General features: G+C 46.6%; 1 protein-coding gene across 5 annotated transcripts in view; it reads right to left on the reverse strand.

Annotated features, from left to right (window-relative positions):
• The window catches only part of NRG1 (neuregulin 1), a 531625-nt gene that overhangs the window by 296647 nt on the left and 211175 nt on the right, over positions 1-23803 (reverse strand). For all 5 annotated transcript variants that reach the window (XM_075931340.1, XM_075931339.1, XM_075931337.1 and 2 more), the window contains exon 2: positions 22051-22131. In XM_075931340.1, coding sequence (XP_075787455.1) covers positions 22051-22131 — 81 coding nt within the window. The remainder of the gene's footprint in view (positions 1-22050; positions 22132-23803) is intronic.

Raw genomic sequence — 23803 nt, forward strand, 5'->3', positions numbered from 1 at the left:
ATATGAAGGGCCCGATCCTGAACCTTTTTTCAATGGTCCGTTGGAGTTATACCGGTTTACACTAGCTGAAGATCTAGAATGTTTAACTGGATTTTAGACTCATTGATGTGGTTTGTTTGAATGGGTTTACATGGAAACCAACACACATCCGCTGTTGCTTGTCTGCTTTGCTCAAGATGAAAGACAAAACTCCAACCGACTTCAGTGGAAGCAAGACCGGGAGGTGAGGGGGAAGAGGGCTTACACAACTCAGGGCATGTGTTTATTACTTAGTTTCCAGTTCCTAATGTTTAAATTGTTACCTTGGGCAAGGAACCACAGAAGGTAAACCCCAAAATTCACACGTCACTTCAGAAAAATCTAGATCATAATTCTACATGCTAGAAGGCAGGAACTATCATGAAAAGAGTGAGCATGTGACATCGGAAGAAGACAAAGGCGGAGTTACTTAGTTACAACACATTTGCTGATCACTAACTTTACCCTCCTTTTGCATCTGGTAGGTGAGGCACTGTGATGAATTTGCATGTCAGTGCTGATTTCCAGTCAGGGAATGAGACTCTCACACTACAAAGTAATTTCTTCAAACACCTAATATTCGTGGAATTAAAACGTTTCTGCTAGGAATGCCGTGGGCTGGGAGAACATTCCTCAACACCGCCGGGCCGGAAATGACAGACAACGGTCTTGGCATGCCAGTTGCCAACGGACTTAGCCTGAGTCACTGCTGGAGATGAGAAATGTTAATGATTCAGGAAAACCTGGCTAATCTAAATGAACAGTGACATGAAAATGAAGTGAAGACCCGCCTCAAGGGAACCTGAAAGGAAGACCGAAGCAAAACCTGTTTCCAACCACAGTAGCACCAGGCTGCGAAATTGCCTGTTCGTTCTACCTTGGAACCCAAACTCTTTAGCCAGGCCATGTTGACTAGTCCTAGGAACATACAAAATACACTTTGGGCATGGCTGTCAGATGGGGTGCTGTGGTAGAGTGATGAAGGAGGAAGTCCCTAAGTCATCGTGCTGAGCATATGGGAGCAGAATGGTCCAAGGTTTGGAATGAGAAGCGTGCTCACCATCAGCCCTCATGAGCTTTCGTGATACCACTTTGTTAGTCTCTAAGGTGCTACTGGACCACTTGTTTCTTTACATTTTTTTAAGTTACAGACTGACACAGCTATAACTTGACCTATGTGTTTCCAAGTAGACGTGTCTGATGCCTGCGGGGAGAGGAGGTGCAAGGAGGGCCACCCAAAGGCACAAGCAGGAGGCACAAAAGGGCACCCCGTTTAGCAATTACAATTTTGGAGGTGCACCTCTCGAGTGCTACCATGAGTCACCCACGATTCCAAGCACGGAAAAGAGCAGCCTATTTCTAATGATCCACCTTTCCAACGTGGCTGTTGATGTGGCACCGGGGCGCCACATGCCCAAATTACAAAATTAAAGCAAGAGCTGCATGGAAGACTATGAGAGGCACGGTCAGCTCTCCTCCCAGGTCTTCGGCTTCACAGTCGATTCCCCACATTCGGAGGCCTCCAGCCGTGCTGGCCCTGGCGAAGAGGTGAATCGTACAGTAGGACCATCAGTAAGCGTGGTTAGGCCTCCTCCTGCACTCCTTCCAGCAGGTGCATTAGGAACCACCCTCCCAAAGCCGCTACCATTAGCTTGCTGAAGTTTACTCCAGAGCTCTTCTCATCATCACCCACTGGACACGACTCGCTCTTGTGATTGGTTCTGGAAGATGAGGAGGTTCAGGAAGATGAGACTTTGTGGTCCATAAATGGCTTGGCAGAGCATCTGCAAGACCTTGGAAGGAAAGGGCGGGACAATAGGTTGTAGCACTTCAGTGTAATAGCGATGCTTCCGTGTCTCCTGCTTAGCAGCGAGGTTGCTGCAGGACACATCAGTTGCAGCCTCTTAGTTCAGTTCATGGCCAGCCCCGGCTAAGCAAATTAAAATGAGTGGTATATTGTTATGCTCTGCCAACTGTGGGCTGAGAGTTCTCATTGCTTTAAACAGCCAGCCAGGGCATGCTGCTAGCTCGCATGGGATGGAGCTCAGGCAGTGTGTGAGAATGCCCGTTTGCTGGACCATGCCCACAGCTGGCCAGGTGTTTGGTGTGCAAGTCGCTTTCTGCTCTAGACTCACCGTGTCAGGTTCTGAGAGACGGTCACAGATTCATACTCCTGGTCAACCAAAAAAGAGAGACCTTTCTAGTCGGAGGGCAGCCACTCTGGAGCAGAGAGGGGCAGCGTGGCCCAGTGAATAGGGTCCAGGAGGCTTAGGTTCTAATTTATATCCCTAGCACTGATCTATTGAGTGCCCTTGGGCAAGTCACCTCGGCCGTGTCCAGACTCAGGGGTTTTTTCGGGAAAAGTAGCCTTTTCCCGAAAAAACTTCCCCTGCGTCCAGACTCAAGCCGCGTTCTTTCGAAATTATTTCGAAAGAACGCGGCTTTTCTTTCGATGGCGGTAAACCTCGTTTCACGAGGAAGAACGCCTTCCTTCGAAAGTTCCTCTTTTGAAGGAAGGCGTTCTTCAATGTAAAGAGGCCGTCTTCGAAAGAGAGCATCCAGACTCGCTGGGTGCTCTCTTTCGAAAAAGCAGATTTTTCTTTCGAAAGATCCGCCTGCAGTCTAGACGCGATCTTTCGAAAGATGCTCTTTCAAAAGATGCTTTCGAAAGAACATCTTTCGAAAGAATCCTGCAGTCTAGACATAGCCCTCATCTCTTCATGCCTGTTTTCTCTCCCACCCACAATGGGTCCTATCTGGCTGTAAACGCTTTGGTGGTGGAGACCGTTTCTGATTCTGACACAGTGGGAACCTGATTTTGGTAGAGGCCTCTAGGCACAATTATAATATAAATAATCATAATAGAGAAGCCGGGGAGGGGGAGGTGGGGAGGTTACCATACAGAATAATAATCCCTACAAATAGTAGGTAGAGGCCAGGCTCCTACAGAGGAAGGAAACCTTCCTCTTGCTCATCTCTGTGGTGGAGGTTCCTACCAACTCCCTGTATGGCAGGCAACGTGCTTCAAAGTGGGGCTACTTCCACCGGTTTCCCAGCCTCCTGTTTTCTGCTTTGACTCTCTAAAGCCGCAATTGAAAGCTCATTGATGTCAATGAAGGAACTCTCCTTCACCTCCGTGGGTTCTGGATCAAGCCTTTGGATCAGTGGGGATCCAAGGGGACCTGTGTGGGTAGCATGGTGGCAGGGAGCAGTTGCGGCCAAAGTGTCTACTAGTCTAGACAGAAGGCGGGCATGATGTCCTAGAACAGTGTTTCTTAAACTGTATCCTGTGGCACACCGGTGTGCCACGAGACAGTCGGAGGTGTGCCGCAGAGAACAACAGAGTTCAAAATGGCCGCCCTTAAAGGGACAAGCGACCTTTTTTTTTTTTTTTTGGCTCAAAAATTTTCCCCCAACCCTTTCTTTTCTCAATAGCTTCCTCCCTCCCCCAGACCTTTTTTTTCTCATAAAAAAAATCCCTGGTGTTTCTCATTAAAAAAAGTATTGTTTGGTGTTCCTCGATCTTAAAACGTTTAAGAAACACTGCTCTAGATAGGTGTAAAAAATTATGAGTTATATAACCATGTAACTGAAAAATCTTAGCAGTTATACACGGCAGACTCTGCAGTATAAAGCTTATGCTGCAGAGCCTGCAGCACAGCCAGCTCCCTGGGAGCGTGGCCGGCAGCCAGGAGCTGGCTTATACTGGCCCTGCTTCCAGGGAGCTGGGGCTGCTGTCCCATGCTGCAGAGCCAGCAGCGCAGGGCAGCAGTCAGCTCCTGGAAGTGAAGCCAGGAGCTGGCGTGTAACCGTAACAGAAACCAATAAGCCCATGCTTATCGGTTAGCCGTTTTAATGGTTACACTCTTACATCCTACTAGATCGTAACCCTTTGGACCTAGAATCCTAGGGTTGGAAGAGACCTCAGGAGTCATTGAGTCCAACCCCTGCCCAAAGCAGGACCAACCCCAAGTAAATCAAGACCTGATGAGTTCTGGAAGACTTTTGCCTTCAGGGGAGATCAATGTGATTGCTCTTATTGCTTGATAGGATTGGGTGGAGGGTTCTGATTTCTACCTTGGGATGTTAAGAAGTGGAAAAATGTGGCTTTCCTTCAGTCCCTCTCTGCTAAGGTGTTCTCACATAGGCCACAGGTTCCTACCAATGGATGATTAAAATAAATAAATAAAGCAAAGCCCAGGATCATCTGACCAGCCCAAGGAATCTATTCTAAAACCATGTGACAGTGTCCTAGCCAACAGCACTGTAAGGGGGACTCTAGGGATGTTGAATATGTATGAAAATCTTGGAGTCAAGACAGGAAAATGCCAATTAGCATAATCAAGCTCTCAGAGCTATTTTATAAACTCAGTGCCATTAGGCCAGTACTGAAACTAAGCAGAGAGCTCATTAACTTCACAGATTATGTCTCTGCGACTCCCTGGACAAACCTACGTCGCTTCTCTGCCGCCAAAGATAAACTATTGAATACTCTCTAAATTGTGTCTACAAGACTATTTTGACTCCTAGAGTCTGCTACACAGGTGCAAGAAGCCATTTTGAAGCCTCTCAAATCCAAGAATTGCATAGCTACAAGCAATGCACCTGCCACTCACAGAACTCGGAAGAGAGACTCTGACACAGACTGTTCAGTGCTTGACTGATCTTAGCCGCATGTAGATGGAAAGAAGTTCATTAATATGTATGGAAGGAGCAGCTGTGATTGCACTGCCACTGGATATGGAATTTCCTCAAATCTCCAATAAGTGCAGGTTACGAACACAAGTGGCTATTTTCATAATGCCAGATCCCTCAAAACCAAAACCAACCGACCAAAATAAAACCTGCTGGTAAGTTTTAGGACTCCTGACAACGTATTATCCGGCTCCCAGCACTCACTAGGGATCTTAGGCTTTGTCTACATGAGGGAGTAACGGACTCTACAGGTGGGTGATTTCTAAAAGGCACTACTGTGCTGTGCTTTAATTGGTTAGTGCAGACCCTGCACGCTACCTGCCACGTAGACCAACCCCTATGTTATTCTAGTCCCCAAGGTGAGGCATCTTTGCTCTTCTCGTTTGAGTGTTTCATTCATCACCATCACAGCATGTGCTTTGTTTAATGTTGGCATGCACATTTGGGCTTCAAGGGCAAAGAAAGTTGTGATCGGGAAGGTCTCACATTTCTACTACCCTGGGACCAACATGGCTACAACTGCAGATGTCTCACCTCTCTACTACCCTGGGACCAACATGGCTACAACAACGAGTGATGTCACCACTCAACTGGTAAGCATCACTCTTAGCAGGTAATGCTTATTAGTTACCATTTAACTGGCGGCACAGCTGGCCTGGAGCAGCCCCCTAGCCCACCCATGCCATGGTGCTGTGGGCTCGGCCCAAGCAGTCCCTACCCCCAGTAGGCCCAGCCTAGCCGGAGTAGTGGCGTGGTGGGCCTGGCTGGGTTGGACCAGCCCCTTGTAACATTTAACTGGTTAACTGATTTACCGGGATTTTACAACTCTGATAACATCACATCACTTGATATATAAGGGGGGAATTAAGAGCCTCTGTGTATGGAGAGAGGACAGACTCTGAACAGAGAGAAAGGTTTGTCTGCTCGCAGTTGGTATGCCTCGCCCGACCATGTCACAGGGAGTACTTTACTTGCTATACTGTAGCCTGGGCTCATTCATTTGGATTCTGATTTGGTTTTCAATAAATGGTTAAAATCCTCCTGGTCTCTCAAACTTAATTGAATTGTGCCGGGGGACAGGCTGTTTGTAATGTATCGAAGAGGCCCAATGAATGAGAAGGACCCTATTTCACTCAGCACTGTACACACTCAGAACAAGGACTGGTCTCTCCCTCAAAGAGCTTATAGTCAAAGCAAGCCTCAAGCATGCAAATGTTCCTAGTGACTGCAAAAAAAGTCCTGATAATGGCAATATCAAAATTCCCTTTTGAATCTGACTGTAGAGTTCTTGGACAAATGTTTCCACTATTCACTTAGCATCTGCTGACAGTAAATAGTTTTTACCCTGGTCTGTGCTCTGAGATTTTCCTAGGAGTAAAAAACAAGCAAATAAACTCCAAGGAGAGGTGACTTCCGTGGGAGACAAATGGAGTGAGGGGAAATGCCGAAAAAGTAGGGATCTGATCGATCCATGCAAATCTAGATTTGAAGATAAGAAATATTTTTTCAGGTTTGCAGTCCATTATGCTCCCAAGTGGCCAAATTTATACCAGCAAAGCTGCTTGAAACAAAAAGTGACAGTTTTTGATGTGCTAAATATGATTTGCCCTTGAGTACATTTGCAAGTAAACCGTTATCAACAGCAGGCGTTTTTGTAGCATAGACAATAGACGAACCCTTTCCTTCCTAACAAAATGAACTCAAAGAATTTGATGACCAGATTCCTGCATTTTAATCACCTGCAAAATTAAAGCAAGTAAATGAATTTGTAAATAAAGATATTATTTTCAAGGAGCATGAGTTAATAGGCATTATGCACTCTATGCCGATCCAAAGGAAGCAAATCTATTTCTCAGTTACGTGCTGATCAAGACCAAATCAGCCACGAGAATGATTTTATATAATTGGAATTTGGAAATCTGTACTTTTCCTGCAAAGGGATTCTATTTGTTCTTATAAAATGGACACAATGGTGAGGTAGTAACAAAGCTTTAAAAAAAATCTGCTTTAATGGACAAAATAAATGTGCCCCATATTTTAAATAGACTATTTTAAATAGTCCTGTTTAAGGACTAAATTAAAGTGTTCACTTAAAAAAATAAGTCTATAGATCAGAGTAACTCTCCTTTCCTATTTATTTCACTATTTCCAACTTCTGAATCTTGAAATTAAAGGAACCTCAATTGTATGCCAGGGTCTGGAACACACATTTTGAAAGAGAACAAAGTTAAGGACATAGAGGTTAACGGTAATTGGGATAAAATACAACATGGTTTTACACAAGGTAGATCATGCCAGACTAACCTGACTCCTTCAAAATGATAAATCTATATTTTAGACAAAGGGAAATGCAGTAGATCTATCTGGATTTCAATACTGCATTTAATACAGTTCTACGTGACAAATTATTAAGTACATTGAAGGAGATGGGGATTAATATGAGTACTGAAAGGTGGATAAGGAACTGGCTGAATAGGCGACTATAGCAGGTGATACTGAAAGGTGAACTGTCAGGCTGGAAATCAGTTAGTAACTGGAGAGCAGTTAGTAGTGGAAATCCTCAAGGACTTGTCTTGGGACCAATCTTATTTAGCCTTTTCATTACTGAAATTGGCACAAAAACCAGGAGTGTGCTAATAAAATGTGTGGGTGGCGCAAAGTTGGGAGGTATTCCCCATATGGAGGAGAACAGAAATATCTGATAAGAAGAGCTGGATGATCTTATAAACTGGAATAATAGAAATAGGATGACATTTCAGACGGCAAAGTGCAAAGTCACTCTGTGCCTCACTCGGACAGGCCTTGCGCCCATCTCCTGGCCAGCAAGGCGTGAAGAGCTAATTAGTTCACCTCATGAGGGGGGAGAGTCCCAAGGCCTGACCCCTAACATCTGCAGTGCAGTCAAACAGCCCTCAGCCCAGACCCCATGAGCCTGAATAAGCTGACCAAGGTCAGCCAGGAGTATCTTACTGCAGTGCAGACACGGAGGCCGACAGCATTGCCAGGCCCCCAGGCAAGGTAAGGGCAGTCGCTCTGCACTCCTACAAGAGGCGGAGCCTGAGGCAGAAGGGGCGGGGCTGAGAGCAGCCAGCCCTCAGCACTGCCTGGATTGAGTTACACCCCTGCCCTCCCCGCCAGCCCTTAGCGCCGCCCAGAGCATGCCACGCGGAGGCTCCAGCGGTGATTTAAAGGGGCCAGGACTCCCGGGCAGACGTACCCACAAGGCAGTGGTTCTCAACAAGGGGCCTGAGGCCCGCTGGGAGGCTGTGGGCAGGTTGCAGGGCTTTGCCAAGCGTGGCTGGTGTTAGATTCTCTAGGGCCCAGGGCAGAAAGCAAAGCCCTGCAGCGCAGAACCCACCGGGGCCCTTGAACTCCGACATTCACGGCTGATGCTTGAGCAACTCAGCTTTGTGGTGCCCTGTGTAGTTGTCCAGCTTGATAGCCCTAAACACTGGCCCTGGCTTTTATACGCAGGAAAGCAGTGGTGCAACAGAGGAGCTGTGGAGTTTTTATGGCACGTGCAGGGGGGAAGGTGAGGGAGGCTCCAAAAGAAAAAGACGGTCTTTAAAAAAAAACTCTCTGGCTCTCTGTCATGAAGATGTCTAAAAGGGCACAAGGTTAAATTCATAAAAATTCCTTGAAAGTCACTTAATGCCAGACCCAGCAACACTGTTTACAAATACCAATGAGAAAACTGCCTGACCTCAATTTCACACACGGGGCCCCGTTGTCCTCCCACCCCCAGGCTTTTGTTGAAGAGTATCTTAGCAACAGCCCCCTAACTTCATAAGTACTAAAGTTGTGGAGTAACGCACTAGTCACTGGCAGTCAGGCCAGCAGAACTAGACCTGGAGCGGCTGAGAAGCCATTCCATTTACACTGTACCGTCTTTGATTCGGATTAAGGAAAGTTCCTTGCCCCGGTTGCTTCGCAATCTTTTCCCAGACAGCTGTGGCTTTGCTTTCTGCCAAAAAGTGATTTTCAGAAAAGAGAAACCATTAAGAAGAGTGTCGTGCAGACGGCGGCAATTCCATATCTCGCCATAATTCTTTATGGCTGGTACCTTCCCCCCGGGAAAGGGCACAACGGAGAGAGCCTGGCTGATGCCGGAGATGGTTCTTCACTCAGGGATTCCCTGGGAGCGAGAGACAGTGACATCACTGGGAGATTTTCATTTCACTTCCATGGTTTGTGCAGGGGAGGGCACTCGCTGTCTCTGATAGCAAAGGACGGGGGATGGGGAATGCAGGGAGTTTCCTGGGAAACACTGTAGCAGATGGCCTGGGCGGCTGATCAACAGCGACACAGCCGCAGCACGACCAGCGGGAAGGGTATTTTTAGAAATCCCTGCTCTCCAAGGTCTGTCTGGTGTTTTTCTCTTCTCGCGGCCTTCTTTTTTCCCTGTCACCTTTCCCTAGGAAACGAGGCTTCACAGCCCTTCCTCCCCAGCGATGCTGTTTAAATTCTCCATTTCTGCCACTCGGTACGCCCCCCGCCTGCCTGCTCTTCGGATGGTGCAGAATACAAGCACAAACGTTGCCAAGGTAACAGGAAGGAACAGCATCCCTGTTTCCACAGACACTGTGTAACCCACGGTGGGTGTCCACTGTGATAAGCGCTAGCCACGCCGGCCTGTGACTAACAAGGCATCCTTCCCTAGCATACTCCTGAAACGTTGTCAGAATAAAAATAAAATACTACTCTCTAGTTCAGAGGTCCCCAACCTTTTGGGGCTGCCGGGCACCCGGGGGTGGCACTATGCATGCGCCGCATGCTTGGGGCGGGGGCTGCACATGCGCCGCATGCCCGGGATCCGGGGCGCAAGAACGTCTTGGTCACTCGGCAGGTGCACATAAATGCCCCGGCGGGCACCATGGCGCCCCGGGCACTGCATTGGGGACCGCTGCTCTAGTTTATACACTAGTCTGGTGAGATGGGGAAAATACCCGTCACAAATAGCTAGGGAGTAACATAAGTGGCTGCACAGGTGAGCTAGGCAGAAAGAAATTCTCCCATTATATCCCTGTTCCCTGCATGCGATGAAAGCCAGGGCAGTGTGCTTACTTGGAAGCAGGTCATTAGGGAATGGGGGTGGAGCCAAAATTCTACTCCACCCCCTCCCCGATGTCCTGTAGGGGGCCTAGTTCCTTCCCTGTTCTGCTCCAGGGCAGGATAGGGAGTGACAACCCATCCACAGGGTGTGTGGCAAAGCCACCACCTCTTAACCCACTGTTATTAAGGAGTCGGTGCAACTGCTCCGAACAGTCCCTGCTGTTTCCTTGTTTCACTCTTTTTATTTCACTTTCACTCTTCGCTTGTCTACGGGTGTCTGCCCAGCCAAATTCTGGGTGCTCTGCTAGAGCAGGGTTTTCCCAAAGAGTGCTCCACGGAGCCATGCCATGGATCTTGGGGGTTCCGTGAGAAAATAGTAATGACAATGGTATGACCTTGTTATTTTGTTACTAATTTTCTGATGGTGAAATAAATATAAGAAATATACAAGAAATAATAGAATCCCCAAACTTTGTCTAATTATTTGGGTAGCTATTGAATTAAAAAGCATGCTATTGTAAGTGGTCTGGGATGGAGGTTGGGTGCAGAAGGGAGCTCGGCGAAGGAGCCTGGGGTGCAGGAAGGGATGTGGGGTCTGAGAGGAAGCTGTGACCTGGGACAGAGGGAAGGGGGATGCAGAGGATTTGGGTGGCGACCCGAGGCGGGGGATTGAGATGCAGCCTTGGGGAGGGCGTGTGGGTGCACATGGAGGGAGCAGCTGGCCGCTTTGAGCCTGGGGCTGTGGTAGGCAGGGAGTCTGTCAGAACCTGCATTTAGCATCCCTTCCCCTTCCGCACTGTAATTCTCTCTGTGCCATGGGCTGGGGGTGGGGTGGGAAGAGACTTTGCGTGCTGCCCCACACCCAGCCCAATCGTAGCAGCTGCCATTGGCTGGTTTCTGGAGACCAGAATCCATGATCATAACATCTCTCCTGGCCATAACAATCTAGGAAACTATTTCAGAACCAAATACTAGTTTGATATGTAGGGGAAACGCTGAACATATCAGATACAAATAACTGCTTATTGCCCCCGAGCTACAATTAAACTACAGCGTGCGCTGCCTGTAACAGCATCTCGATCCACACCCCAGTGAATCGACATTCACTGGCACGCTCCAGAGGTTGTGCGCGACTCAAGCGACACAACACTTCTGTCAACCTGCCTTTCCTAGTCTCAGAGGGGTCGCCGTGTCAGCGGGTAACTTTACAAATGAGGTGTAGTCCCGTGGCACCTCACAAAAAGATATACAGTATCACGAGCTTTCGTGGGCACAACCCACTTCTTCAGGTGAGCGTGAACGGAGGGGGGAAAAAAGGGGGGCGACCTTCACAATCTATAACAGAAATTATAAATGATCATTTCAATTGTGAGGGTTCCCCCTTTTTTCCTCCACTCAAGCTCATCCAAGGAAGTGGGTTTTGCCTATGAAAGCTCACGGTATTGGCTTTACAAGGCAGTTAAACCAGGCATGTGGCTGCTTTGTATAACTGGCCAAGTACAGAACAGCTGGAGTCTATCCCTTGACTGGGATACCAAATAATCAGTCATCTGCCAGGCTTGCCTCTTGATAGCAGTTTCCCTTTTCAGGATATCACAGCCGGATCTGTACACCACGGGACACTACCTGTCCTTTCTCAGAAACTGACTGAGCAATGCAAGTTCCTCCCACACAAAACACTTCCAGCAGCCACAGAGAGTTGAAGCACGCCCTTTCAGCCTCAGGGCAACCTTCAATGGAAACCCAGCAGCTAGGCGAGGGTGTAAAAACACACCTAGCCATGCCAGTCCTGGTTTCTATGGCAACCATTCAACGGCACCAATCAGCATTCCAAGTGCATGCCTAAAACCTCATCCTCTATTATGGCTATTATAGAGAGAAGTCCCTAGTCTTCACCACACTGCGCCTCATGTAATCACTGAAACCCAGCCAAAATGCATGTACAATGACACTGAATTGCCAACGTAGCATATCACACTCACTGTGCACCAGTGTAGATGGCTACATAAGACATGGGGTAGTGAAGAACAGACTTCAGACATGTAAATAGTGGGCCACGTTTTCTAACTCAGGCAATCACATTTGTGTGAATATTTGCACATCTATGTAAACACACCAACCGCCCCTCTCACTTCCATCCTACGAGCCCACAGAATGGTATAATTAAAACTGGTCAGGAAATATTTCATTTGTTTTCATCCTCAAAGCGGGACACAACAGGCAAAGTACAAAACCAATTCATGGCATGAATCATTTTTTTTAAATATCCAATTAATAACTATCAACACAAAAACAATTGCAATGTCAGAATTGAAATGTCAATTGAAGGTGAAAAGGTTTGGTTAAAATTATGCTATGATAAACTGACATTACAATTGGAACAAACATGTTTTCATTCCAATCAACATTTTGAAAGCAAAATTCCACTTTGTTTTGAAAAGTCAATTTGAAGCAAAATCTTCTTTGGATTATTCCCAGTGGAGCAATGTTAAAAGCACATCAGTGATATAACATGAATGTCAGACCAAACAGCAGAAGCATACCATGAAGATGTACTCACTACAGAGAGCATAGCTAACCCGTAATCCGGTTGATTTATCCATTGCTCTTCCGTGATTACAGCTGGCTTTTATTAAATAATGCCATTATGACATATATAAATACAGGTTAAACTTAAAAAACAACAAATGGTCTGGTAGCACTTTATAGACTAACAAAAGTGCTACCAGACCATTTGTTATTTTTTAAGTTTATCCTGTGCAGACTAACTTGGCTACCCCCGAAGCTTCATAAATACAGGTGTTAATTAAACAATGTGCATCTGTCCTCTTTGTGGGACTCGCCTTCTAAATTAATTTTAAATAGACATTTCTCTTCCTATTCAATAGCATTGTTCTTCTTCACTGCATCCTTTCGCACTCCCCCAGGCAACATCCACCTTCCCTCCTCAAATGATGAAGCAGCTCCAATCATCTGTCCTCTGAATACAGTGCTCTTCCTAATATCTTATCTTTCACACAGCTCTGGCTGGCATTGGGCAATTCTTGCATACATTACACAAATAAAGTTATATAAATTCTAATTGGCTGCTGTAATTTGCTAAACTCTGAATACTGCCAAGTGCATCTTGCACTGGCTCAGCAAAAACGTAAAGTCTTCTGTTCCGGCACTTGACATGTGGGCACAAACTTTTGCTGAATACACACCCACAATGCCCTGACACGATTAATACTCGCTTTTTTATTTGGTGTGCATAGTAACACTGGCATTTTTGGAGAATGACAGCATCTGCGGGCAGCAGGCACAATCATTTGGAGGCAGATACTTTGGCTCCAGAACTGTCTTTTTTCGTCGATCACACAGTTTTCTCACACAAACTCTTTTTTACTTTGTTTCTCAGGCTTACGCAATTCTCTGGCTCTGGGCACGTGCTCATGTCCCCACCTAGTGGCTGACCCTGGAAAGGAGGAAGCTTGCTCATTTCTTCAAGTTAATGGACTCATTACTCTTATTCCGCAGAGCGTTCAGACACGTGCGTTGAGATGGAAGTTGACTGAGGTCAATGAACACACACGCTTAAGTACTGGGCTGAGACCTTCGTTCTGAGGGGTTCTCAAAGGATCTCCACTGAGTAATGGGGCAGCCATTATTTATTACTAATTGGCACATGGTTATCTGAATTCCTGTGGGCTTCAGTTATTCAGCATGAGCTTTCCCAGCAGGGGGCAGTATGTTTTAATAAATATATATCATGAGTTCACATCACCCTCTGCTCCTTATATTCAGTCTCAACCCAAAAGAAACGTCGCTGTTGCAAGAATGAAAAATGTGCAATTTCCCGACCATTCCCACCATTACTGTTCCACTTGGATAACTCAAAAATGGCTGCAGCTGGACACATCACATGTGGGATGTTTTAGTGCTGCTGATCTGTAAAATGCTTTTCGCCTTGAATAGTAAGGCGTAGGGCATAGTCCTTTCTTAGATCCTGTCTCCTTGGGAGCACCCTAGGGTGGCTCGGGTGTCAGGATCCTTGCTCTGTCCGAAGGATGAATAGGCCACTAGCACAGAAACTCCCAACCCTCCATTGACACAACTGTGCAGCAAGAGGACTGTGCTGCGGTGTGGCTGGATACACAGAGGCCATCTCTGTACTGTTACGAACCCCCCTTTTTCTCTTCTTTTTCCTACAGGAAACCTGTATGATAAATGACGCGAGCCTGCCTGCATTGATATCCGCAAAGAAGTCTGCGTCCTCAGCTCAATGGCATTCACGGCTGCTCCCTTCTAACCAGCTTGTTTGTCCTGGTCCAGAATGTCTCATTTATTAGAGCCAAGCTAATAAAAACCCTTGTGCCGCTCAGCAAACCTGACCAATGAGATGTTGGCCAGGGATAGAGTCACTACCACAGGCTCGGAGGAGCCTCCCCAGTGTGGATGTGAATCATGACAATGGGAAAGAGGAGAGGACAAAGAAATTTGCTTTGTTTTCATTCCCAGCGCTGAAGGCACACTTCCATGAACAGTGCCTGACCTCTCCGTTCCGTTATTTCACTAGATACAACATTCTGCTTCATTAATTTAATAGCTCCAAAGATTGCTCCACTTTTCATGCCAGATGGGCCTACATTACCTATTGGACAGAGATCATCTTTTATCTGGATAAATTCCTGCATGAGTTGTCATCAGAGACATTTCTCTCCTCTTTCGTGCTAAGTTTGCAGAAACAACAGCTCAGCCCTGTAACTGAGGAGTCCTATCCTAAGACAACCTTTCCCCTCCATGCTCATTTCTCCATACTTGAGAAACATTAGCAAGCAGGTAGGAAGCAAAGGGAGAAAATGCACTTTTAAAATTTTAATGGACAAACTTTTAATGGACAATACCTGCCCGTGTCACACACCGAGGCCTGGTCTACACTGGAGGGGAAGGTAGACCTAAGATGAGCAACTCCAGCTACATTAATTACGTATCATAAATCCCCATCCCCACAGTGGGTGGTTGACACGCCCATCGGCTTCCTTTACTTCTCCCAAAGTGCAGGAGTACCAGTGCTTATGAGGGCACTCTCTGAGTTCAATTTATCAGGTCTTCATTAGACCCACTAAATCAAACCCCAGAAGATCGATTGTGGCAGTGTCGTCTTCCCTGTAGTGAGATATGTCCAGATAGAAGTGCACCAGCATCATTTGGACAGGATAACTTTTCTGCTATATTCTTCAGATATTTTAATGTTTTGCGTATTTTAATGTTTTGCTTCTAATTTCTTGTATATTTAAATACTTCATGTGAAAGTGGGAGCAAGCGTGTCTTTGACTCTCCTCTCATACACTGGGAGGAGTAAGGAGCTATGGCAAATCATTTGGTTTGAAATGAGGCAATCACTCAAGAGCCTAAATCCACTGTGAAGAAATTCTATTTGGTGCCTGCAAAGAAAGGGTAGAAACTAATTTACAGTCCAGGCAAATGCTTCTGTCAAATCTCTACAGGCCATTCTGAATCAGAGAAGGGATTCAAAACTACCAATTTGGGCTAACTAGAAAGGGGTTTTAAATCACTTCCTCAGAATGTCAAAGAGGTATTATTGCCGAGATTAAACCTAATTGCTCAGCTGCTGCCCTTGGATGCACTGCATTGTGAGTATTGGTCCAAGGGCTTGTCTACCCTAGAAGCTTTTCCAGTTGTACTGGTATACGGCTAGTCTATGGAATCTCTATGGATAGTAATTACTATATACTATATACTAATAACAAGAATATAGCAGTAAGGATATATTACCGACCACTGGACCAGGATAGTGATAGCGACTGTGAAATGTTAAGGGAGATCAGAGGCTATAAAAATAAGAAACTCAATAATAAGGGGGGGTTTCAATGATCCTTATATTGATGGGGTACACGTCACCTCAGGTTGGGAAGCAGATATAAAGTTTCTTGACAGCTTAAATGATGTTTCTTGGAGCAGCTGGTTCTGGAACCCACTAGGGATGTTAAATTTAGATTAATTGGCTAATTGAATAGTCGATGCAATTTGCATCGACTATTCCATTAGTCGATAAGAGCGCTTCTGCCTTTGAAGCTATACTCCAAAGGAAAAGTGCTGCAGGGGACTAAAGCAGTGCTCTTAGACCTAAGTGGAGCACAGGATCTGGTCCAAGAGGTGACTATAGGTATACCACTTGGAAACAGTGACCATATTATAATGAAATTTAACATCCTTATGGCAAGAAAAACACCACAGCAGCCCAAGACTGTGGCATTTCATTCTGGAAAGGGGAACAACACAACAATGAGGAGGTTAGTTATACAGAAATTAAAAGGCACAGTGTCAAAAGTAAAATCCTTGCAAGCTGCACTGAGACTTTTTAATGACACAGTAATAGACGCTCAAATTCCTTGGAGTCACTGTGGATAGCTCTCTGAAAACATCCACTCAACGTGCAGTGGCAGTCAAAAAAGCAAACAATGTTGGGAATCATGGAACCCTAGCACTGGAAGGGACCTTGAAAGGTCATTGAGTCCAGTCCCCTGCCCTCACGGCAGGGCCAAGTACCATCTAGACCAGTGTTTCTCAACCAGTGGAACGAGTATCCTTAGGGGTATATCAACACAACTGAAAATTGGAAAAAACTCATTTTTTGTTTTACGTTTTACAGCGCTTTTGTGTACTTTTTACACCCAAACATTTCATCAATTGCCCGGCTATGATTAAGTTGTTTAAATAAATGTGTTGCAATAGTAGAAAAAAAATTGTGTGTGAGAAAACAGTAGGTACTGGGGGTACTTACAATTTTTTGTTTTTGTTTTTGAAAAAGGGGGTACTTACAGTTTTTTAAAAGGGGTACTTTATAAAAAAAAGGGTTGAAAAACACTGATCTAGACCATCCCTGATAGATGTCTATTCAACCTGCTCTTAAATATTTCCATGCAAGCTAAGATGAATGCTGCCAGAAAAGGTACATGAAGTCCTTGGAGTAAAGAATCCAGGGCTGAAAAAAAGAAGAATGGGATTTGATGGTGGAATCTTCAAATTAAATAATCTTGTGGGAAGAAAAAGACAATCTTTAAATAATGGCAGGCCTTTGGCTTCAACAGTGATGAGAGCGTGTATATGGAGGCAAAAAAGGAAGAAAAAGATTACAGTGAAGAGCAGCTCATTACATATTCAAATCTTCAAATCAGTGCAAAGCACTCTGGTGGAATATTTCCATCCATTTTACACTCTGACTGAAATTTCAGGTTGCCTCAGATATCAGGGCATGCTGAGGTACAAATTAGTGCCACAGAGCATGCAGAAAGATGTAAGTATAAAGGTTTTGCAGCAACAAACTTCAGTTTTCAGTAGCCCCCTGCTAACTTGTAACACAACTAAGTTACTCTATGTCATAACAGTTCACTAGACGTCTCTCGACACACCTTGAATCAAAGTGAATCATTTTTTGCTAGTTGCAGCCCACATTTGCTATGTCCCAGGCTGCCCATTAGTTTGAAATTTAATAGGTCATAAATATTTAGTGATATCAGAGCTACCAGTAAAAAAAAAACCCACCGTCAATTCTATTAGAATAATTCATTCTGCCCTTTTAGGATCTGCTCGAAAGCCCAGGAAAATCAATAGGAGTTTTTCCACAGACTTGATTGGACTTTGGATAGGGACCATAGTGAACTGAATACAACAGCCAAGGGCTCCAGAAAGAGGGTCTGCATCCACAGGAGACATTTCTGCTGAAGTTTATGCTGTCAGGCGAAACGCCAGTCACAACACAGAGATAAAAAACAGTGCTCAAAACAGGGAAACAAAAGTGCATCACAACCAAGCAGATTCAGGGTTTGACAACATACAAAGGAGAAAAACCAAGAAAAACCATGTCACACAAACCATCCTACAATACTACAGCATGCCTTCTTCCCCTTAATAGAACCCACCTTACGTCACGCTCTAACCATGAAGCATGGCTAGCACGAAGCCCTCAGAGAACCTCCACCTCCTTCCAGAACAGGCAGCCAAGTGAGTGTAGTTCATGTGAAAACTTGAGCTGGGCTGACAGCCCTGGGCCCTAAACTCTCAGAGGGTATGTCTACACTTGCACCCCAGTTCAAACTAGGGATGCAAATGCAGGCCTTTGAAATAGTCAATGAAGCGGGGATTTAAATATCCCGCGCTTCATTAGCATGATCTCGCCAGCACATTACTCTGATCAACAGCTGTTTCGAAAGTGAAAGTGCACGCCGGGACACATTAGTTCGAACCAAACCCCTTGGTTTGAACTAACGTTACTCCTCATTTCACTTTCGAAACAGCTGTTGATCGGAGTAACGCGCCGGCGAGATCATGCTAATGAAGTGCGGGATATTTAAATCCCTGCTTCATTGACTATTTCGAAGGCCTGTATTTGCATCCCTAGTTTGAACTAGGGTGCAAGTGTAGACATACCCATATTCACCCATCTCTCGGGAATAAGGCAGGCAGCACAAGCTTCCTCCAGTTCTTACCCATGCGACATGCCACAGAGCTGACCTCTCTGAGAGGGGACATCAGCCTGCATGCCCCTGAGACAACTCACCAAAGAGTCAATTAGTGACACGCTTGGTTGGGGGCGGATTTGGCTTTGTTTGCTCATTTTAATACCTCTGAGCCACCTTGCAGTCCGTCCGTCTTCACCGCCTGGCTGCACTGAGCCCAGAGCAGATGTGATTCTGATTTAATGCACTGTGTTCCCCTCCCCCCACAACTCTTTCCCTTGCTAGCTCCTCAAAACTGCGCGATGGTGGACAATGACACCGTTGGGCTTTTTTAGAAGATAATGGACTTACAAAAATGAAAGATCGCCTGGTGATTAAGGCCCCCGACTAGGTACCAGGCTAAACTCAATTCCGAGCTCTACTGCAAACCTCTGGTCTGACCTCAGGGCGCTCTTGTGATCTCCTGGGTACATCTACACAGCTACAACACCCCCACGTGGCGACAAGGTTCAGAGCCCAGTGCAGCTGGCATGGGTTCCTGTAGTAGGGCAGACTTCTCACCTGGGGTCAAAGCCTGGGCTCCAGCCCACAGGAGATCTGCAACACTGCTGGGTTCATCCGCCAAAAATGAGTCCAAGTCGGTTGACGTGGGCTCCAAGACTTGCTGCTGCAGGGTATTGTTTGCTGTATAGATGTACCCTCAGCTCCTCATCTCTGGCGTGGGGATAACAACCTTCGTTGTCCTAGCTGTTGAGGCTGTTTCTCACTGTGCATCTGTGCCGTCCCTCGTGTAATGGGCCCTGATTTCAGCTGGAGGCCGCAGGCACTACTGTAACACCAACACGACTAACTTTTGGATGTACTGTCCAGTGGTGTCCTCCATGTTTCCAGATTGGTCGTGTTTAATGCAGTAGCTGAGAGATGGAGGCGTCTGCCCAGGAGAGAACAAGGTTGTGGCTATCCGAGGCCTGGCAAGCCAGGGCCGATGTGCATTGACAGTGAGAGACCTGCACAATAACTGCCTGTATCATTACAGGGCTTTGCCCAGGGTGTTTATCACAAGCACCAGACTCACATGATTCTAAGCAGCCTCCAGGTGTTTTTCTTTTGGAGAAGGCAACCCAACAGGTACACTATAATCAACAACAATTCCTGGGGCTTTCAAATCTCATTGCACTCCTTGTTGGATTAAGTGCCAGGATGGCTCCAGTGCCGGGACGGCTCCATCCAAAACGTGAAGTTGTGAGGCGAGACAGACAGGGACGGTGGGAGTGGGACTTTTAAAAAGGCAAAACAAGCGGCAGACACAGAGTGGCCACAGGATACTCAGAGGCAAACAGTGGCTTTTACTTACAACATTAACACCTCTGCAGGCCACCTTTGCAAGGGATAACGCAACCACCAAGTTTGTTTGTTTTTAAAATAGGACTCAGGAACCCATAGACTTTTTGATCAGAGGGACCATCACTGATCTTCTAGTCTGATCTTCACATTGCAGGCCACAGAATCTCCCCCATCCACATCTGTAACTGATCCCTAACCATGCACTGGATTTCATACGTACTCACTGCGCACTCTGTGCATCGGCTGCACCAGAGCTGACAACATGTTCAGGGTCAGCAAAAGCCCTAAATCTGCAGGTGTCCAATACAGATGCTAGGACAGTGTTTCTTAAACTTTTTAAGACCAAGGAACACCAAACAATTTTTTTTATGGGAAACACCAAGGATTTTTTGTTGAGCAGAACAAAAAAAAAAAAAAGTCGCCTGCCCCTTTAAGAGTGGCCATTTTTAATTCTGTTGTTCTCCGCGGCACATCTCTGACTGCCTCATGCCACGGAATGCAGTTTAAGAAACACTGCTTTAGGAGCACCATTCAGGTTTAACACTCATTGTGCTATGGTACAAACACAGGCCCCGATTCTGCAAACACAGGTGAACAACTTTACATGTGAGTAGCTCCACTGAATTCAAGGTTCACCTCCACAGACTGCAGATGCCAAAACATCTGGCTCAATGGCCCAGGCTCTTGACGTTTGTGAGTAACAACTGACACGGGCAAATCACCGACTACAGGAACCGTGGAACTTGAGCAAACTACCACAGAACAATTTTCCGGGGGGCAAAACCCCAGCACCAATCTCTCAGATCGTGGCAGAACCAGTTAAATAGGGCAAGACAACAAACAATTCCCATTTGTACAGTCAAACAGCAATGAGCTATTGGTGTTGTGCTGCAACGCTCTCATCATGTACTGCGCAGCATAATACAATCAGGTTTCAGTTTAGGCCATTATAACATTATTGCAGCTTTAGTTATGGTTCGTGAGCAAGAATGCAACAAACATAGCTCCAGGAAACCATGTTCATCTTGTGCTAAGCATGCAGTCTCTAGCCAACACATGCGAAATGTTAGAACTATGCTGAGGACGTCAGTTTCCTTTCGCAAAAGAGAGGTCACCCCATCACCTAGGCTGTATTTCCCTCTGCCCGAGAGGGAAATGTTAGAGTCTCATAAACGCACAGTGTAATTTGCCAGCATAAGGCACTGGAGAGTGAGTTCTGCATTGGGACAGGTTGGGGGGGGTGATCTCCTTTTCTGCCACGGGAGAGGCCATTTCATAACAAGGAGCTAGGAAAGCCGGTTTTCTGACAGCCAGCTTAACCGCAGCGTGTTCTTGGCCTCACCTTGGAATGTGTCTGGAGTCTCTGATGCCTACATACTCCAGACTCGCTCACTACCTGGTGTCCCCGCTGCCCAATTCACTCACTGCTCCCCACTAGGGATGTGACAGGTTAACCGGTAAGCATTACCCTTAATGAGCGAAGCTTACTAGTGACTGGTTAACCGGTGGGCTCTGGAGCAGCTTCCTGTCTCTCGTGGGCAGGGGGCTGCTCCAGCCCCAGGGGGCCCACTGCAGATGGGGCGGGCTCAGGTGCACCGCAGGAAGGGGCTGCTCCGGCTAGTTTGGGGCAACTCCTGCCTGTGGCAGTGGCGGAAATTCCATCGACTACTCGATTAGCCAATTAACCGCTACTTGCCATCCTTACTTCACCAAGACTATCCCCTCTCCTGGCCCTTCTCTTCCTCCAATCTGCTACCTCTTTCCAGCCTCTACACCAGCCCAACCATCTCCTGCATGATACTGGGCCAGGGGTCCTAGTGGCATCCCTGGCTGGGAAGGGATGCAGGAGAAGTCTTTGGCTTGCTTCTCTCTGAGGGACAGCAAGGGGCAGCTGTTTTCCCTGGAAGACACAAGCTTTCTTATCTTCCCTCTCAGAGCTTTGGGGAGTCTTAAGGGTCAATGCTCCCTCCCCTCCCACGGCGAGGTGGAGAGGCCAAAGCTGACAGCGGCTGAATTGCTGCCTGCCAGGATCCCAGCTTCTCTAAGAACAGACCAGGCAGCACTAATGTAACATCACTGATCCATGCTCTTACTCAGCACCAAACTAGGGTGGGCATCCACCTATGGGAGTAGGCCAGGGAACGAACCAATGGCCACGTGCCTGACCGCTCTGGTTTCCTGGGCTCGCTTACTTCACAAATATGCCTCTCTCCAGCACCACAGTGCGCTTCTCCAGCCGGGAGCTCCTAACCCCCATTCTGCCAGTGACATGCCCTGCTGCTGGCTCCCAGTCAGAGCTCCCATGGCTCCCTGGCATCGGCCGTGCTGTGGGGTGGGGAGGCAGAAACTCTAAGGCTGGCCCAGGCGAAGGACTTCTGCCAAGCACGGTACTTCCCTGGTCCTCAGCACAGTTCCTGCATATTCCGTGTACACAAAGCCAGCTCTGTTAAAACAGAGCTGTGATGTGACATCCACTCACTGTTGTAGCTGCTGCTGCTGCTGCCGTTTGTCTCCGTCGGTGCCAGGCTGTGCTGAATTGGCCCTTCAGAAGTGGCCCTTCCTGACAGGAAATGGGAGAAGAGAGGGGAGGCGGGGAAGGGGAAAGAAAGAGAAGGGAAGGGGATATTTAGATAATCTCACTGACCATACAGCAAACTCTTCACCCGTTTCGTGCTCTCTGCACGCCAGTTTGCATTGCAGTGCCCAGCCCCACCCTCCCATGCTCCGACTGTATATAATATAGGGGGAGATGTAAGGCTGGCTGCTCAGAGTTGGCTTGGAGAAGCTGGTGGCCTGAAGTCCTGCCAGGGAGGACCATGAGCAGTGTTCCCTGCGAGCTGAGCACTTGGGTGGCTACCCAGGAGAGATTCAAAATGCCACCCAGCTGATTAGCAGAGCGCAACACCGCAAGTGTTTCTAGTGCTGGTGCACATCTGCACATGCCTCGGTGCATGTAAAAAAATTACTCTGTGCATGGATGGAACAATTTAGTGGGAACACTGACCATTAGCCCTTGCTAAGCATCAGTTCCCTGGAAATGCTTTGCACTGTACTGAGATCACCGCACACATGAAGCAAAAAGGCAATGTGCTATTCCTTTTCTACCCAGGCCAACTAGTTCCAACAGGCACGTCGGGGGCATTTCCAGAGAACACCCATTCTGTATATCCCACTAGCCACCTGCCCGGATCATCTTTCAACATTCCATTCAACGGCCCTTCAAAACAAGCGCCAGGCGCTGCACAGTCACAGCGATCAAACCATCTTATTCACGGACCAATACAAGAGTCGAAAAAAATTGGCAGCGTTTCTCTGGCTGAAGAATAAAGCACAGTCACTCCTCAGGAAGGAATCACCAAACTCCTCTTTTGTTTTTCAAATACGTTTGCTTCCTGCTGGTGAAATCTTTGTCGTCTCTGGGGTCTGCTGTGCTTTAACAAACCATAATCTTGTAAGGAATCTGCCTGTGCAAGACTTACAAATAGGAGCTTTCGAATCCTCTAGGGTAATCGATCCCAAAGGTAGTGCTTTTGAAAACAAAGATACAGAATGGCAATTCGTGGGACCTTAAAGCCTGCTGAGTTGAAAGCACTACCCATTTTAATTTTAGAGATGATATTTACCGGACTTAGGATCCACTGCTCACCCCTCAGCCTGACTGCCTCCTTGCTTATACCCGTGTAAATCAGGAAGAACTGCACTCTTCTTGACAGAGCTACACTTCCATAGAGACATACAGGATCAGGTCCTGTGGTTACAAAACTAACAGCTACTGTGGACAGACAGACAAAGAGACAGATACACACACAAGATGATTTTTCCTAACTGTGGAGTGATAGGCTTGGTATTACTTCCTTAGTCTGCATTCGCGTTTGGGAGATTTCCTGGGAATGAAGAGAGTCAAGCTTCCTATAAATATGAACCATCTCTCTTTTAAGCGTGGGTGTCTTTAAAATATTCTCCCTTTCCTGCTTACTCCTCTAGAACTTGATGGGACTCCAGGCCCTTGAGCAGCACTTAAGCAATGAACACGGCTGATAAATCAGCATTCGCGTGAATGAAAATAAAAGCTATTTTAAAAATAGGTGATGAGAAGTTAATTCTCCATTGGAGAAAGTGCTGAAACAGGCAGTTGAGCATTATATGGTCAAGAACCTGCCCATGTTACTCAAATGCTGCCTTATTGCTGACACAGATGCAACCGTTCACCAGAAAGTCATCTGTTTTGTGCT

This window comes from Pelodiscus sinensis, chromosome 6, assembly GCF_049634645.1.
Source record: "Pelodiscus sinensis isolate JC-2024 chromosome 6, ASM4963464v1, whole genome shotgun sequence".
Taxonomy (NCBI): domain Eukaryota; kingdom Metazoa; phylum Chordata; order Testudines; family Trionychidae; genus Pelodiscus; species Pelodiscus sinensis.